The 17,246-nt window shown below is 40.4% G+C and overlaps 1 protein-coding gene across 2 annotated transcripts in view; it reads right to left on the bottom strand.

Moving 5' to 3' along the window:
- The window catches only part of POLD3 (polymerase (DNA-directed), delta 3, accessory subunit), a 48,406-nt gene extending 32,821 nt beyond the window's left edge, over window positions 1-15,585 (bottom strand). Inside the window, exons 1-3 of one of the 2 annotated variants that reach the window (XM_012645581.1) lie at window positions 15,398-15,543; window positions 14,016-14,071; window positions 3,704-3,806 (exon numbers count right to left, since the gene is read on the bottom strand). In XM_012645581.1, coding sequence (XP_012501035.1) covers window positions 3,704-3,806; window positions 14,016-14,071; window positions 15,398-15,457 — 219 coding nt within the window. In that variant the 5' untranslated portion in view covers window positions 15,458-15,543. Of the gene's footprint in view, window positions 1-3,703; window positions 3,807-14,015; window positions 14,072-15,397 lie in introns of both variants that reach the window. The other variant, XM_012645582.1, reaches the window with a different exon arrangement.
- Window positions 15,586-17,246: the final 1,661 nt, after the last annotated feature.

Raw genomic sequence — 17,246 nt, 5'->3', positions numbered from 1 at the left:
GAAAAGAGCAATATAAAAATCAAAGAAGTTAAAAAAGAAGTGTAATCATAAATTTGAACTGGGAACATTAGTATGTTTTCATAATGTGTTTTCTCTTAAAAAAAAAAAAAAAAAACCAAAACAAGCATACCTAAAAATGTCATTTTCATTGGTTTATTCAAGGGAAGAAAAAAATGTCATGTTCTGCAAAACTGCACACTAAAAATTACAGAGCTTATTATAAAAATTACACAGCATTAGGAACTCACCACTCAAAACCTATGCAGCTTGGTAGTAAGAGCCCTAAAAACACCAATTTGTACCTCAGGAGAAAATTTGGACATTCCAGACAGTTCAGTGTGGTTAAATACTGCCTCAGGGGATATATGAAAATGCATAAAAACAACAGAGTGAAAATGTCAGCTGGTGCTAAAACAATGCAGACCAGAGTGGAGCCTTGATTCAATGGATTCCTGGTAAGGTGGACACAAGGAGTAAGTTCAGCATCCACAAACCCAGAGTCTAGCAGGGGGCAAGTCCCCTGAGCATTTTAGCAGGTAAGGGAAACTATGGCTAGTTGATCAGAGAAAATTCTTCATACGAAAGCTTCCAGCTAATAATACAGAAGGATTAAAACATCGTTATTTTGTAACCTCTAGTCAATTAATGATTTAGGCAATAATACAGCTAAAATCATTAAATGAAAAGCTAATGGGGAACTCATAAAGGATAGGTCAGATTGACAGCACTTCACATCACAAAAAGATAATCAACCAAACGTTACCTTGAAATTTTCAAATTCTCTGGAAGAATCTCTGGGATGAGATTTGAAGGAGGCTTTCACTTTCTGCCTATTGTTAAACAATTTTTACAATCCCAATCATTGGAAAAATAAAATTTTTATATACACATATTTTTTTCTGAGACAGAATCGCGCCATGTTGCCCACACTAGACTGCAGTGGCGTCATCGTAGCTCACTGCGACCTCAAACTCCTGGGCTAAAGGGATTCTCCTGCCTCAGCCTCCCAAGTAGCTGCAACTACAGGCATGCGCCACCATGCCCGGCTAATTTTTCAATTTTTGGTAGAGACAGGGTCTCACTCTTGTTCAGGCTCTCAAACACCTGGCTTCAAGCAATCCTCCTGCCTCGGCCTCCCAGAGTGCTAGGATTATAGGCATGAGCCACTGTGCCTAGCCAAAATTTATATTTTTTAAAAACCCATATAAAGTCTATGATGCTATAATGTTTTTTTCTTTCTAGAAACACTTAAAACTTTAAAAAGAAATTAGAAGAATTTGAATAAGAAAAGCTGATATTATGCTTAAAAATTTGCCTTTCCAGGCCGGGAGCAGTGGCTCACACCTGTAATCCTAGCACTCTGGGATGCCGAGGCGGGTGGATTGTTTGAGGTCAGGAGTTCGAGACCAGCCTGAGCAAGAGTGAGACCCCGTCTCTACTAAAAACAGAAAGAAATTAGCTGGACAACTAAAAATATATATATAAAAAAAATTATCTGGGCATGGTGGCACATGCCTGTAGTTCCAGCTACTCAGGAGGGTGAGGCAGGAGGATCGCTTGACCCCATGAGTTTGAGGTTGCTGTGAGCTAGGCTGATGCCATGGCACTCTAGCCCAGGAAACAGAGTGAGACTCTGTCTCAAATAAAAAAAAAAAAAAAAAATTTGCCTTTCCTTAGGAGGACTATAAGGAAAAAAAGCACAGGTAAGCATCCGCACTTGGTCAGTTAATTCTACGAAGTTCCAAAAAGATTCCCAGTAAGGCTATAGGAGGACAAGTCTAGAGTTCCAAAATCCTCACAACCACTTCAACTACAGCAACCTCATTATTAATTTATTGTATATATAGGGTTCTGATTAAGATTTTGTTTGAAAAAGCATTCTGCTACTTTAAAAAAGATGGGCAGAATTTAAACAACCTCTTAAATTTAGAAATAGAAGGCCCTCTATAAGCAAGCTATGGCTTAGAAGTTTTTAACTGATTATAGGTTACACATCATTTTGAAAACTGGTCTCAGAAAAACGCACTGAGGAACACAATCTGAATGCACTTTCAGTCGCATCTAAGAATCCCCTGGATTTTGAAGACCAATCACAAAACCATCTAAGGATCCCAAATTATGAGCCCACTATAATGTAACAATTAGAGTAAAAATCTGCATTATCTTAAAATATAAATTCTTAACTTTGGATCCTATCCCAGCAGATCTATGAGCTCTCAAAATTTTATGAATGTCAACATACGCATTTTTCTTTCAGATTCTCAAAGAGATCAGTGACCAAAAAAAGAATACAAATCATTGTTTGAAGGAACACAATGATTCCCAGGTAAAGACTTGACTATGATTAGACTGAGGGTGTTGACATAACTAAGGAAAGATAAAGAAGGAGGTTAGTTAACCTTGGCAACAGAAGAAAATATGACATTCAGCTGTAAACTTTAACTGTATCCATTTAAGAGCCATACAGGGAGAGAATTCTGGAGGCAGGTTTATCTCTGAGAGTAATTGAATCAGGTCTGCTTAATTCTGTGTTTCAGAGATACAATGACATCTTATTCTACACCTCAAACATCTTGATTATCATTTGGCTTGTCAAATAGCTTGCCAACAAGGAAAGAATACGCTAGCTAGAGAATATAAGGATCTGATCCCCTTAGCAGTTTTGTTTCTCCTTGTAAATTACTAAATTGACATTCCAGTTTAAAATCTCACATGCTTGGGACTCTATCACTGAAAAAAAAAATCCAGTCAATATTTTGACAAAGCAGGGCTCTGAACCTATGATTCCAAGGGAAAGTCAAAGGGAAGAGGAAAATGTACACATTAGTGGATCTGAGAAGGGGCCCTGATCTTTGGACTGAGTCCCACAGGGCTCATGGTGGTAAAAACAAAAGAACTTTCAGATAGGAGGTTTGACGGAGGTGAAAACAGAGGAGGTATGGCTTACTTTTGGGAGGAAGCCAGAGAGAGGGAATTACTAAAGTTCCCAGGGTTCAGTCTGGTGCAGGAGAAGGAATGAGATATCTCAGCAGAGCTTTTGGTGCCTACCAAGGCATGGGAGCAGTACAATAATCTCCGTTCCCCTAAGAGGGACATGGAAGTAGCTAAGAGAAAGTCAGCACACTTGGGAAAGTTTTATGGTCAAGACAATGAAAATACAGCAGTGACCTGTGTTGATGGATGGCCAGCCAGATGGGACTATAAAAAGAAGATGCAGAATAAAGACATTCCCAGCCCATGTGCCCCATTAGCTCAGCCCCTGCCAACAACCCCTACCTTTCAGCCACTTAGACATATGCTTACCAAAATGAATGCTCAAAATTAAAATGAAGTTCAGTTCAAAAAAATAAAATTACATTTTGTGAACACTTATGTTTGTGGCTTAAAATTTGAATAGGCTAAAGATTAACCAACATTTTCAAGAGGGAAAAAGAGGTACAGGTAATGAAAGAAGCAGTCTTCTAACATCTTGTTGCCTAGGAAAACTGGGTATTAATGATAGTCTATGCATCATAGCCAACAATATTATCCAAACTTCTCAGTTTTAGATTTAGTCTAAAAATCCAAAATAATCATCAACTTCAAGTAGCTTTTAAAACTTCTACAATACTGAATCTTGGTTGTTTTCTCTCCCTGTATTATGTTATAACACTGTTTATGGCTCAAAACCATTTAAGCTCATTATAAGATTCTGAGAACTTACGGAATGTCCATTCTGAATGAGACTGCCAGATACCAAATAGGTGACGTGCAGTTGGGCTCCTGAATTTTCCTTTCGCTTCCTTTCAACATAATCATACAGCATCCTATTCCAAAGAAAAGAAGGCAAAAGTCAAGAGTTTTTACCTCATCAACTCTTAATTCATGACTTAAAAGTTACATATATGAAATCTGACAGTCCATCAAATTTTCTAAACAGCAGCATCTTTGGTCTATCGAGAACTAAAAAAAGGATGGACTTTAGATAGGACATGGGGATTAGAGTCAATTTGAATTGAGGTGGCACAGTAAGTAACTGAAATAAAATAAATCTATTAATAATAAAAGGCCAAGAGGGACTGAACCTGCATTAAAACAATGGCAATGATATACAGTGGATAGAACACTGAATCAAGAAGTTCAGCTGGGTATAGTGGCTCTTGCGTGTAATCCCAACGACTCAAGAGGCTGAGGCAGGAGAATCACTTGAGCCCGGAGTTCGAGATCAGACTAGGCAACATAGAGAGACCCAGTCTCTAAAAAATGAAAAAAAAAATGAGCCAGGCATGGTGTGTGCTTGTAGTCCTAGCTATTCGAGAAGCTGAGGCAGGAGGACTGCCTGAGTCAGCAGTTCAAAGCTGCAGTGAGCTATGATCATGTCACTGCACTCCAACCTGGGTGACAGAGTGAGACCCCACCTCTTAAAAAAAGAAGAGAAAAGAAAAAGTAGTTCGGTCACTGTCTATGTGATCCTGGATAAGACAATTAATTTTTCTAGGCCTCTTAATATCCCAAGGTATAAAATGTACTAAATTAGTGATTCTCTTAACCTGAGATTCTGGTGGCCGTCTATAAACCTCCACCCCCAAAGCTTCAGCAAATATTTCTGTGATTTTAGGGGGGAACATGGGTCAGGGTTTTCAAAAAATTCTCAAAAGAATTCATTACTCCAAAACATTAAGAACTACTATGTACATGCTCACAAATGTCCAGCTCTGAAACTCCAACTTTGTAATTACTCAGATTCAATGCTGGTTTAGAACTGCAGAATGTGACAGCTTACTCATGCTGCCCAATATTCAGAATATTTATTAACTTGGGAGCTAAACACTAAATGAAGAAATAATGTTGCTTTTAGTAAAATCTCTAAATTCATTGTTATCCCTATGCTCCAACAACTATCAAAAGTTGGCTCTCCTCAATCAATAATTTAGTTTAGCAACAACAAAAACAGACATATCATTTGTGTCTTTTATTTCAAGAAACCTTTACTGAATCTCCATAACATATCATACTTCTGCCAAGGACAGCTGGAAACTCAAAAATCCCCAGAGAAATTCAACCTACACTGTTGATCACTGTCTTCTTGAAGTGTTCTCTCTCTTGGCTTCCATGCCCCACTGAGTCTCCTGCTACTCCTCTAACGGCCTCTGCTCCATTTCTTGCACAGACTTCTCTACCTCCTCCCTTTCCTTAACTGCTGGTGTTCTGTCTTCAGCTAACTTTTCTTTCTGTGTATTAGAATGAACAACTATCTCATTTGTCTGGGTCTGAGGGGTTTCCTGGGATGTGCAACTTGCAGTGCCAAAACTGACAGTCCTAGGCAAATCAGGATCCTACTACATACTCTCCTTGGTCTATTTCATTCACACTCATGGCTTCATCTATCTCTGACATCATCTGCTCAAACCACCCAAGCCAGAAATCTGAGTTGTTATCCTTCACTTCTCTCTACCCAGTGAGTTTCCAAGTCTTCTTGCTTTTCTCTCTCAAGGAATTCTTTTTTTTTTTGAGGCAGCGTCTCACTCTCATGCCCAGGCTGGAGTGCAGTGGCCTCATCATAGCTCACTGCAACCTCAAACTCCCGGGCTGAAGCGATCCTCCTGCGTTTGCCTCTCAAGTAGCTGGGACTACAGGAGTATGTCACGATGCCCAGCTAATTTTTCTATTTAGGAGAGACAAAGTCTCACTCTTGCTCTGGCTGGTATCAAACTCATGGCCTCAAGCGATCCTCCTCCCACCTCAGCTTCCCAAAGTGCTAGGATTACAGGTGTGAGCCACTGCATCTGACCTCTCCCAAGGAATTCCTGACTCCATGCTCTCCAAATCTCTTGACTGGACTATTTCGGGTCCAAGTGTCAATTACTCCTCTACTTCCCTTATCCATGATGCTGCCACGGTGAAATTTTAAAAATGCAAATTAAGCCAAATTCAGTCAACAAAACTTTATTGAGTGGTACTTTATGTTCTATGCGTTGGAGATAGAGCAGTAAAAAAAGCAGTCAAAGTTCTTATCTTTTTAGAGCTTACATTCTAGAAAAGAGAGACAAACAATAAACAATATATAATCGCAGATGGCAGTTGAATCTATGGAAAAAAAATAAAGTAAGGTAAGGAGCATAGACAGCACCTGAGAAGAAGTCTTGTTATTTTACATAAGGGGATTAGGAAAGGCCTCATTAGCAGAGCCCTACAGAAAGTGAGGGAATCACCAATGTGGATCTCTCAGGGAAGAATATTCCAAGCAGAGAACAGCAAATTCAAAAGTTCTCAGGCAAGAATGTTAGCAAGGTCCAAAGAACGGAAAGGAAAGGAGGCCAGTACGCTGGAGTGGAATAAGGAAGGAGAGTTGGGGGGGGGAGAGAGCGCGCGTGTGCACGCGTGCAGAGTGCCAGACCTGGCTTTGTGGCCACTGTAATGACTTTATCAAAGGAAGCCATTAGAAAGTTTAGAGCAGAATTAATGTGATCTCATATTTAGAAGGATCCTTAACTGCTATGTGGAGAATATACTGCAGAGGGGCAAGGAGGAAATCAAGGAAACCAGTCTGGAGGCTACTACAATAATCCAGCCTAGAGATGATGATGGCTCAGACTAGGGTGGTAGCAGTGGAAGTAGTAAGTGGTAGATGAATTCTGAGTATATTTTGAAGGTAGAAACAACAGGACTTGCCAATATATTGTTGTGAGGTGCGAGGAAAAGAGTCAAGGATGACTGGGCTGAGCAACTCAAAGAATGAAGCTGTTGTTCACTGGGGGAAAAAGCAGAAGCAGGTGCTGAGGGGAGGAATAGGAGTCAGGTTTTGGGGCATGTTAAATTTGTGGTGCCTATCAGTCATTGTTGATATTGAACATGTAGTTGGCTATTCTTGTCTAGAGTATAATTCCTTGTTCCCAAGTTTACAGAAGCTCCCCATCCCCTAAGGATCAACCTCAAATCCCTAAAAATGATATGCAAGACCCTTCTTGTTCTGGGCCCTGTACCTCTGACCATTCCCGTCACACCCACACTATTTGCACCTTATGAAACATTCTGCAGTTCTCCTTGTTCCTTTGTATATGCCCCTCCTTATGCCTAGAATGCTCTTCTCAGACCTCATCCACCTAATTCCTCATCAAAACAGCTGCTCAATTTTCACCTCCTATGTGGAACCTTCCCTAACACCACCAGACCAGCAGGGCACCCCTGCCTTCTAAACTCTAACTAAACCTATCCCATACCTATTATTACAGCACCTACCATACTGTATTCTAACTGCTTAGTTTATGTATCTTCCATCCCCACTAGACTATAAGCTCTTCGAGGACAAAAATGTGCCCTATTCAGCATTTTTGTTGATTCCTCCACCTTACTCCCTAATGTTTCCTTCCACTCCAACAATTGTGTTAGAAGGACAGATAAGGTAACACAGATCCACTAACATTTTGGATTATTTATGCTAGTTTGGACCACAGAAGACATAATAGGCAGGTACCATGCCCAAGATGCTCTCAAGCTTGCTGATCAAATACACTGACTTTATCCCACAACTCATGGTCTTGCCTATATCATCACAGTCATTGCCTTCTATGCATTTGTCTCCCCACATCAACCCCAGTTCTTCCCTATTATTAGCAAGAAGCTCAAAGCAAACTCTTTATTTTTTATTTTTTGTAGAGACACGGTCTCACTATGTTGCTCAGGCTGGTCTCAAACTCCTGGCCTCAAGTGATCCTCCCACCTTGGCCTCCCAAAGTGCTGGGATTACGGGTATGAGCCAACGCGCCCGGACTGAAATTACTTTGTTTTAATCAAATAAGAGGAGGGACCTTGTCTGTCAAGTTTACCATTTTATGACAAAGCCTAAAATAATGCTGAAAATAGAGTAAGAACTGAAAAAATTCTTCTTGAATGAACTCAAGCAAATCAGTAACAACCGTGCCCAGTAACAGTCCTCAGGGCCAAGAGTGATAAATGCTTTTACTATAGGTAAAGAAAAAAAAGGTACAAGAGAACCTCTAAGTCTGTTTTCTCATCTGTTAAGAAAAAGTTGATAATACCCATCGCAATGGATTATTATAAAGATTATGCGAGAGAAATGTTCATGAAATACCATAGTGCTTAGCTAGGTGCAGTGGCTCATGCCTGTAATCCCAGCATTTTAGGAGGCCAAGGCACGAGGATCGCATGAGCCTGGGAGTTTGAGACCAGCCTGGGCAATATCGAGACCCTGTCTCTACAAAAAATAGCCAGGTGTGGTGGTGTGCATCTGTAGTCCCGCTACTTGGGAGGCTGAGGCGGGAGGATCACTTGACCCCAGGAGTTTGAGGTTGCAGTGAGCTATGATGACACCACCACTGCACTGTAGTCTGGGGTACAGAGTGAGATTCTATCTCAAAAAAACAAAACAAAACAAAACAAAAAACCAAAAAAACCTCCCACAACCCATAGTGTTTAGTATTCATTCAATAAGTATTTACTGACACTCCTTATGTGCTAGGCACTGAAGATACAATGGCATATTGTACTTTCCAAAGATGGCTGAGACAGCTTCTCCTATTCCATAATGTTCTTCTATATCACCCCAGAGTCCTCCCCACCCCTTGAACCTGAGAGGGCTAGTGATTCACTGCTTGATTTCTGAGGCTAGTCAGAAAAGGCAATTAGCTTCTGCCTTGCACTGCAGCACAAGCTTTCGGAGCCCTGAACTGCTGTGTAAGAAGTTGACTACCCGAAGACACTATACTGTGAGGAAGCCCAGGCCATATAGATACACCATGTGCAAGTACTCTGGCCAACTGCCCCGACTAAAGTCCCAGCTGATGGCCAGCATCAACTGCCAGAAATGTGCATACAGATGCCTACCAATAATTGGATTCCAGTCATTGAGACCTCCCAGCTGAGATGGCAGATATCATAGAACAAAATAAGCCATTCCCACTGGGCCCTATCCAAATTCCAGATCAAAAGAATCTATAAGTGTAATAAAATGATTGTTTCTAGCCATTAAATGGGGTGATTTGTTACACAGCAACAGTAATTAGAACAGTGATAAACAAGTTTCCTGCCTTCATGGAGCTTATATTCTAGTAGGAAAGACATACAATAATCAAGAAAATGTCAAGACAGTAATAAGAATTACAACATGCTGGGATAACTGTATACCCACATGCAAAAGAATGAAGTTGGACCCTTTCCTTATGACATACACAAAAAAGTAACTCCAAATGGTTTCTAGAAGACATTGTCAACATTATATTATATAAATATAAATATTAACACATTTTAGTGCTTCATTTAAAAATTACCTTGAACTAATACCTAATATGAAAGCTTCAGGGTATTCTTACTGTTAGGACTGAAGCATTTTTAATATTAACAAGCACATGATCTGCAGAAAACTTAAAAATAGTGACAATTAGGAATGATAAATTTAAAAAAACTCCAAATGGACCACAGAGTTAAATGTAAGAGCAAAAACTACAAAACTCTTAGGAAAAAACACAGGAGTAAATCTTCATGACCTAGGTTAGGCAAAACCTTCATAGATACTACATCAAAAGCAAAAGCAACATACCAAAAAGAAAACAAGGTGAGGATGTGGAGAAAAGGGAACCTTTACACAGTTGATGGGAATGTAAATTAATACATCCATTATGTAAACAGTATGAAAGTTCCTCAAAATATTAAAATTAGAACTACCAAATAACCCGGCAATCCCACTATTGGGTACATATCCAAAGGAGATAAAATCAGTCATCAAAGAGATATATGCACTCCCACGTTTACTGCAGCACTATTTATGATAGCCAAGATATGGAATCAACCTAAGTGTCTATCACAGATGAATGGATAAAGAAAATGTTAGTGTATACACACACACACACAGTGGAATACTATTCTGCCAAAAAAAAAAAAGAATGAAATCCTGTCATTTGTGACAATATGGATAAACTAGGAGGAGATTATGTTAAGTGAAATAAGCCAGGCCCAGAAAGACAAATACCACATGATCTCAATTATATGTGGAGTCTAATGAAGTTGGTTTCATAGAAGTAGAGAATAGAACCATGGTTATAAGAAGCTAGGGTAGTTAGGAGGGAGAGGGGATGAGGGTGGAGATATGTTGGTCAAAGGATATATAATTACAGTTAGATAGGAATAAATTCAAGAGATCTATTGTACAGCATGATGACTATAGTTAATGATGATACATTGTATTCTTGAAAAATACAAAGATAGTGGATGTTAAGTGTTCTCACCACAAAAATAACTATATGAGCTAATGCATTTATCAATTAGCTAGATTTAACTATTCCACAATGTATATATACTTTAAAACATCATGCTGTTATACAATACATACAATTTATCTGTCAATTTAAAAAAAATCCTTTGTAAAATAAAAATTTAAATTTAAAAAACCATATGCAACAAAAGAAAAAATAAATTGGATTTCATCAACAATAAAAACTTTCATGCTTCAAAGGACACCATCAAGAAGTACAAAGACAACACACAAAATGGGAGAAAATTTTTGCAAATCGTGTATCTAACCAGGGTCTAATATTCAGAATACATAATGAACTCTTAAAACTCAACAGTAAAAAGTCAACCCAACGAAAAAAAATGGGAAAAGTTTTAAACAGCTATTTCTCCAAAGAAGTTATATGATGGTCATTAAGCATATAAAAAGATGTTCAACATCGTTAGTCATTAGGGAAATGCAAATCAAAACATTATGAGGTATCACATCACATCCACTAGGATGGCTAAAATAAAAGACATAACAAAAAGTGTTGATAAGAGTGTAGAGAAATTGGAATCCTCATACATTATTGGGATGGTAAGATAGTGCAACCATTTTGAAAAATAGTTCTTCAGTTTCTCAAAATTTTAAATATAGAATTACCATATGACCTAGCAATTCCAATCCTATATATACCCAGGAGAACTGAAAACATGTGTACATCTGTTTACAAACACTTGTACACAGATGTTCATAACAGCACCATTCATAACAGTCAAAACGTGGAAACAACCCAAACGTTGATCAATTAACTGATGAATAGATAAACAAAATTTGGTATATCCATATGACGGGATGAACTGTGTCTCCCAAAAAAGATACGTTGAAGTCCAAACCCCCAATACCTTAAAATGTGGCCTTATTTGGAAATAGGGTTTTTGCAGATGTAATTAGTTAAGACAGGATCATATCGGATTAGGGTGGGCTCCTGATCCAATGAGTGGTATCCTTATAAGACAGCTATGTGAAGATATACACAGGGAGAATGCCATGTGATGATGAAGGCGGAGACTGCAGTTACGCAGCTATAAGTCAAGAAATGCCAAAGACTGCCAGCAAACCACGAGAAGGTGGGAAGAGGTAAGGAAGGATACTTTCCCATAGGTTTCAGAGAGACCATGACCCTGCCAAAAAACCTGATTTCAGATTTTTAGCATCCAGAACTGTGAGACAATAAATTTCTATTGTTTTCAGCCACCTAATTTGTAGCACTTTGTTATGGCAGCCCTAGGAAACTAATACACCATATAATGAAATATTATTTAGCCATAAAAAGAAATTAAGTACTGATATATGCTGTAACATGGACAAACCCTGAAAACATTATGCTAAGGGAAAGAAAGAAATCAGACATACGAGACTATATATGACTCCATTTACATGAAATCTCCAGAATAGGCAAATCTACAGACGGAAAGATTAAAGGTTGTCAGGCTTGAGGGGGTAGGAGTTGGGGAGGGATGGTGAGTGACTAACAATGGGTAACTGATTTCTTTTTAGGGTGATGAAAATGTTCTAAAATTGATTGTGGTGATAATAGCACAATTCTAGGAACCACTGAATTGTACACTTTATATGGGTAAATTATATGACATATGAATTATATATCAAAATATCCTTTTTTAAAAAGAATTATGAAAGAAATTAATAGAATGATATGACAAAGAGTTAGGGAGGGGTGGAGATAGTTGAAACAGAGGATTAGGCAAGGCTCCTTTTAAGAAGTAACATGTAACATGTGAGCTGAAACCTGAAGGATAAGGACAGCTAGAAGGGCATTCCAGGCAGAGGGTACAAAGATCCTAGAGTGAAAATGAGTTTCACATATTTGAAGAAGAGAAAAGCAAATATGGCTAGACTATAATAAGTGAGGTAGAGAGTGAGATGGGATGAAGTTGACTAGATGGGAAGGAGCTAGACAGTGTGTTAATGCTATAAAAATTATAGGCAGATGGGCATGGTGGCTCACACCTCTAATTCCAGCACTTTGGGAGGCCAAGGCAAGAGCATTGCTTGAGCCTAGGAGCTTAAGACCAGCCTGGGCAACATAGTGAGACCCCCATTTCTACAAAACACACAAAAAAAATTTTGCTGGGCTGTGGTGGCTGTCCTAGCTACACAGAAGGCTGAGGCAGGAAGATCACTTGAGCCCAGGAGCTCAAGGTTACAGTTAGCTATGACTGCAGCACTGCACTTCAGCCTGAGCAACAGAGCGAGACCCTGTCTCAAAAAAAAAAAAAAAAAACAGCCGGGCATGGTGGCTCATGCCTGTAACCCTAGCTCTCTGGGAGGCTAAGGTGGGAGAATGGCTTGAGGTCAGGAGTTGGAGACCAGCCTGAGCAAGAGTGAGACCCTATCTCTACTAAAAATAGAAAATATTAGCCAGGCAACTAAAAATAGAAACAAAAAATTAGCCAGGAGTGGTTGTCAGCACCTGTAGTCCCAGCTACTCGGGAGGCTGAAGCAGGAGGATCACTTGAGCCCAGGAGTTTGAGGTCACTGTGAGCTAGGCTGATGCCACAGCACTCTAGCCAGGGCAATAGAATAAGACTCTGTCTCAAAAAAAGAAAAAAAAACAAACAAAATCAAAACAAAACAATAGGTAATCAGGGTAGCCACTGTAAAATTGCAGGCATCTTTATTTCACCTTTAGGGAACTCCAATCCTCAACATGCTTCTTTAACCCCAACAAGCTTATATACTAACAGTTGCTTCATTTCCTATTTAAATATCCATAACCACAACAAACCATAACTCTTATATAGGTGTCCATTCTCAGAGTTACCTGGGTTTGGGCCAGGACTGGTCTTGGACAATCTCAGATAATTAAAACCAGTCCAAATCCATCCCTGGGCTAAGAGTTTTAGGTCTTGAAAGCTTAAATATCACAGCCAAAATCAGACTCCTAGACCTATCTAACAATAACACAGATAAAACCAGATCAACCCATTCCAGAGATCAGGGACTTTCTAAGACCTATGGAGCATTCTTACGACTCAAAGAAAGTTCCTATGACTCAAGAAATAGAGAAAAATCAGACCACCCTTAAGAATAAAACAAACTAAATGAGCATTTAACCCAATATATGTGTCCTCAGCCTGTTCACCAATTCCTCCCTTTGGGACATAGACAATATCTGTACCTTTGCAGGTCAAAAAATTCTAAAGTTAATTGAAAGCTTGCCTTGTCCCTTTTGGCCTCAAGTTGGACCACAAGTTTCACCAAGAAAAGGTGAAAAAGCAAAATTCAAGAAGGGCAATGAACTGCACCATCCTAAACACTCTCTTTTTAGTTTCACTTAAATAGTTCTCCCTGTCTTGTACTGTCATACAGCTGTGTCAAACACCTGTTGACCTCATTTTGAAAGTATTTCAATAATACCCAGAGATGGGTCTAAGGAGCATATGTGAAAATGTAGTGAAGATGTACAAAACAAACATAAATCAGAGATGTAAACAGAACTAAGCTAGCCCATTTAATCAATCTGAAATAACAAAGCGATGTTAACCAGAGACGAAGGCTGCAAATAAATCCAGTAAATTTATCATCACACACTTGTGTACAAGTCCACCAATCTCCTAAAAGAGACACAAAGTAGTAAAAGATAGTAAAAATAGTATTCTTTCACAGTTACCCAGAAAATAGAAAATTAGTTCTAATCTAGAGGCTAGCTGTACAGTCAAAAACAAAGCAGAGCAAAAAACAAAAAACTCCAATATGATTAAAAGTGGTAGTAAATTGGACTTACTGTTTGGCCTGGTTTACATGAACCCCTAGTGTATAGCTCAGCCATTTGTATGTCACCTGCAAGAAGGAATTTTAAAAATGTTTTATTAGATGACTCCAGAGTGCAGATTAGTTGAAAGGGCCTCCTCCTAAAGATTCCTATTCTAGATGATTATGCCTTATAAACTACAATAGATGCCACCACAGTTTTGCCAAGAACTATCTTTCTGAGCAGGCGGGACCAAGTTATTTATCTTACAAATGCTAATAAGTTTGTTTCACAGACTGATTAATGAAAAGAATCTAAAACAGCAGGCTGAATATATATAACAGAGAAAGCTCTCATATTGCTCACATTCCTTGTTTTACTTAGGCCCTTTCTTCACATGTTGTCTTTTTTGGGGGGCCACCACCCAAAGCTATCCTAAAACTCACCCAAAAGCTAGATAATTTTGAAGTGTATGACTCAAAAACTTCTAATGAAAGCTGCAGCCATACAAACAGGTGGTACAAGGGTGAGGAAAAGAATGAATAAAGTGCATGTTTATCAGAGATTAGACTGGGAACTACAGGTAACAAGCCTTCATCCTTCCTTCACCCAGTATGCCTGTGACTCTCATCTCTCAAAGTCTCTTCCAATTCTAAATTCTCAGCTTCCAGTCATTAGAAGACTTACATAGATTAGACAAAGACAGTGTAATGTAGCAGAAAGCACTAGTGGAAGGGCAGACCTACGTTCGAAAACTGCCTATCTCTTACTGACAGCAAATAAACAAATTATTTGGCCCCTCTGCTTCAATTTCCTCTTCTAGGGATATTACCACCGACCGCAGCGGGGTGTGTCGGGGGCGGGGGTCACCGTAAAGATTAAATGCAATAATATGTATCCAAAATGCCTTAGCACATAGCAAGCACTCAATCATCACGGCTTGCAAAGTGCACTCGCATCCATCGCCTCGCTTCATCTTACACCGCCCCTGTGAGGCGGGTCAAGCCTCTATCAATGCTTATATTTCCAGGGAGAGGAAACAGTGTGTCTGGGAGGTTAAACAGCTTGTCGCTTAACCGCGATACGACACAATTTCCTCAGCTGTAAACTTAGAGCTTTAAACGCCAACCACCTTATAAGATAGGTGTAGGGACGCCTTACAAATACTCTCGACCAACGCCCCTCCCTCCCCGGGCACTGTTCTCAGCACGCCCACCCAAGGGACGCGGCCTTGCGCGCGTGTCAGAGGACCTCCGCGGCGGGTCCTCGCTCGCCCTAGGGCACGAGGCATGGGGACCTGTCTCCCTCTGGCCAGTTCCCACGGGGCCACAAGCAGAGGGGTCAAGGCCCCCGCCGCCCTAGCCAGGCCCAGCACCCCAGTCACACGCCCGCGTTTCCCAGTCATATCTCCTCACGATCTTGTTTTGGTCCGTGACGAACTCGTCTATATTTTCCAAATAAAGCTGGTCCGCCATGGTGCTGCAGCGCTGGAACCCGCCGCCTCTGAGCCCCTCTCTCAGCCACAGCCGCAGCTCCCGCCGGCGGGAAACGTCTTTGCTCCCTCCCACGTCCGGGGTCGTTTCCCACGGCAACGGAGGCAACGCGTTACGGCGGCCGTCCGAGGGTCAAACTAGTCACGGAGACGGCGCAAGCTGCAGTAGGTGGAGCTAGTAGGAACTGCGGAAGGGAGGGGCTGGGAGGACCGGCTAGGTCAGGGAGAGTAGTTGGAGGCAAGGTTTCAAATTTCACCTCTGCCACTTATCGACTGATCCGGACGAAACACCTCACCTGTAGGAGCCACAGCCTTTCCACCTGTAAATCGATAAACTAATCCTTGCCCTTTGATACCTTTCTTTATTCAGCAAATATTCATTACGTACCTATTGTATTCCAGGCGTTTCTTAGGCACTGGGGGCACAGTAGTGGACAATAAAGACAGAAAGACAGTAATCCCCTCTTATCCGCGGGGTGGGAGAGGATACGTTTTAAGAGCCTCTAACAGATACCTGAAGCCACGGACAGTACCAGACCCTATCTACACGGTTGACTGTTGAACACCATGGGTTTCGACTTCGCGGGTCCACTTGCACGCTGTACCTAAGAGGCTGTGTGAAGAGGCGCGTGAACTTTATTCTCAGGAAAACTTGAAGAAAAGTTTTTAGGTTGGAGAATTTCAACAAAAATTTTTATTATTACACAAAAAACCCTTCATAACTGACCTCACCATAAGCCAGTGCAGGTCAATACCACAGCATAGAGGGTAAGCAAGCAGGCTCTAGAGTTAGACTACCTGGATGTGAGTTCTGGTTTTGCTAATTGTTGTGTGACTTTGGGTAAGTTAGTTAACCCCTGGGAGCCTGTTTCCTCATCTATAAAATGAGGGTAATAATAATAGTCATTACAAAGGTTTGTTGCCACATGCATTCATTCAAGTCATAATTAGCAGAAGCCTACTAAGGGCCAGGCACTGTTCTGAGTGCTGGGGCTACAGCTGTGATCAATAATACATGGAGCCTGTTCCCATGTAACTTATATTCTCGTGGAGATACAGTGAAGGATAGTAGTGGCTTAAATTGGGTAGTGGTAGTGGAAATTGAGAGAACTGCGTGATTTGAGTTTTCTTTTAGAGTTGGCAAAATCTGCTGATGAATTAGATGAGTGGAGTGTGGAAAAAACAGGAATCAAGGAAAATACCTAGATTTAGGTAAATAGTGATGCCCTTGACTGAGAGGTGAAAGACTGGGTGCAGATGAGAAAATCAAATTTGGACAGAGTTATAAATGAGATAACATACATAAAGCCCTCATGGTGTGCCTGCACACAATAAAGTCAGAAACAGTTGGCTACTACATTATTACATACCAGGCACACTGTACTAGGTGCTTTGAGAGTGATATTTCATTTAGTCCTCATAGCAATACTGCAAATGGATTATGTTGTGAGTGTTTCAGAGAGTGGATTGCTGAGGCTCAGAGAGAAGAAATATAATAGATGTTCCAGGGTCACGGGGTTATTAAGTGGTTGTGCTGGGATCAGAATTTAAGTCTCTTGTCATTAGTCCACAGGAGTGGGAAATAAGATAATTGACCAAAGAAGAGTCATGATACTACCCTCATGCCAAAAGGGAGCAGATGATAATACTGCATAGAGTACCCGGCCCAAACCAGTCCTAGATATGCCAATATTAAAACAGTCACATGACTTTTAGAAGCCAGATTAGTGGTTACCCTTGGGAGGGTAGAACTGGAAGGAGTATGAGGAGGC

Source organism: Propithecus coquereli, unplaced genomic scaffold, assembly GCF_000956105.1.
Source record: "Propithecus coquereli isolate 6110/MARCELLA unplaced genomic scaffold, Pcoq_1.0 Scaffold235, whole genome shotgun sequence".
NCBI classification, from domain to species: domain Eukaryota; kingdom Metazoa; phylum Chordata; class Mammalia; order Primates; family Indriidae; genus Propithecus; species Propithecus coquereli.
Note: the sequence above shows the minus strand (reverse complement) of the source record. Positions and strands in the feature narration are given on the sequence as shown.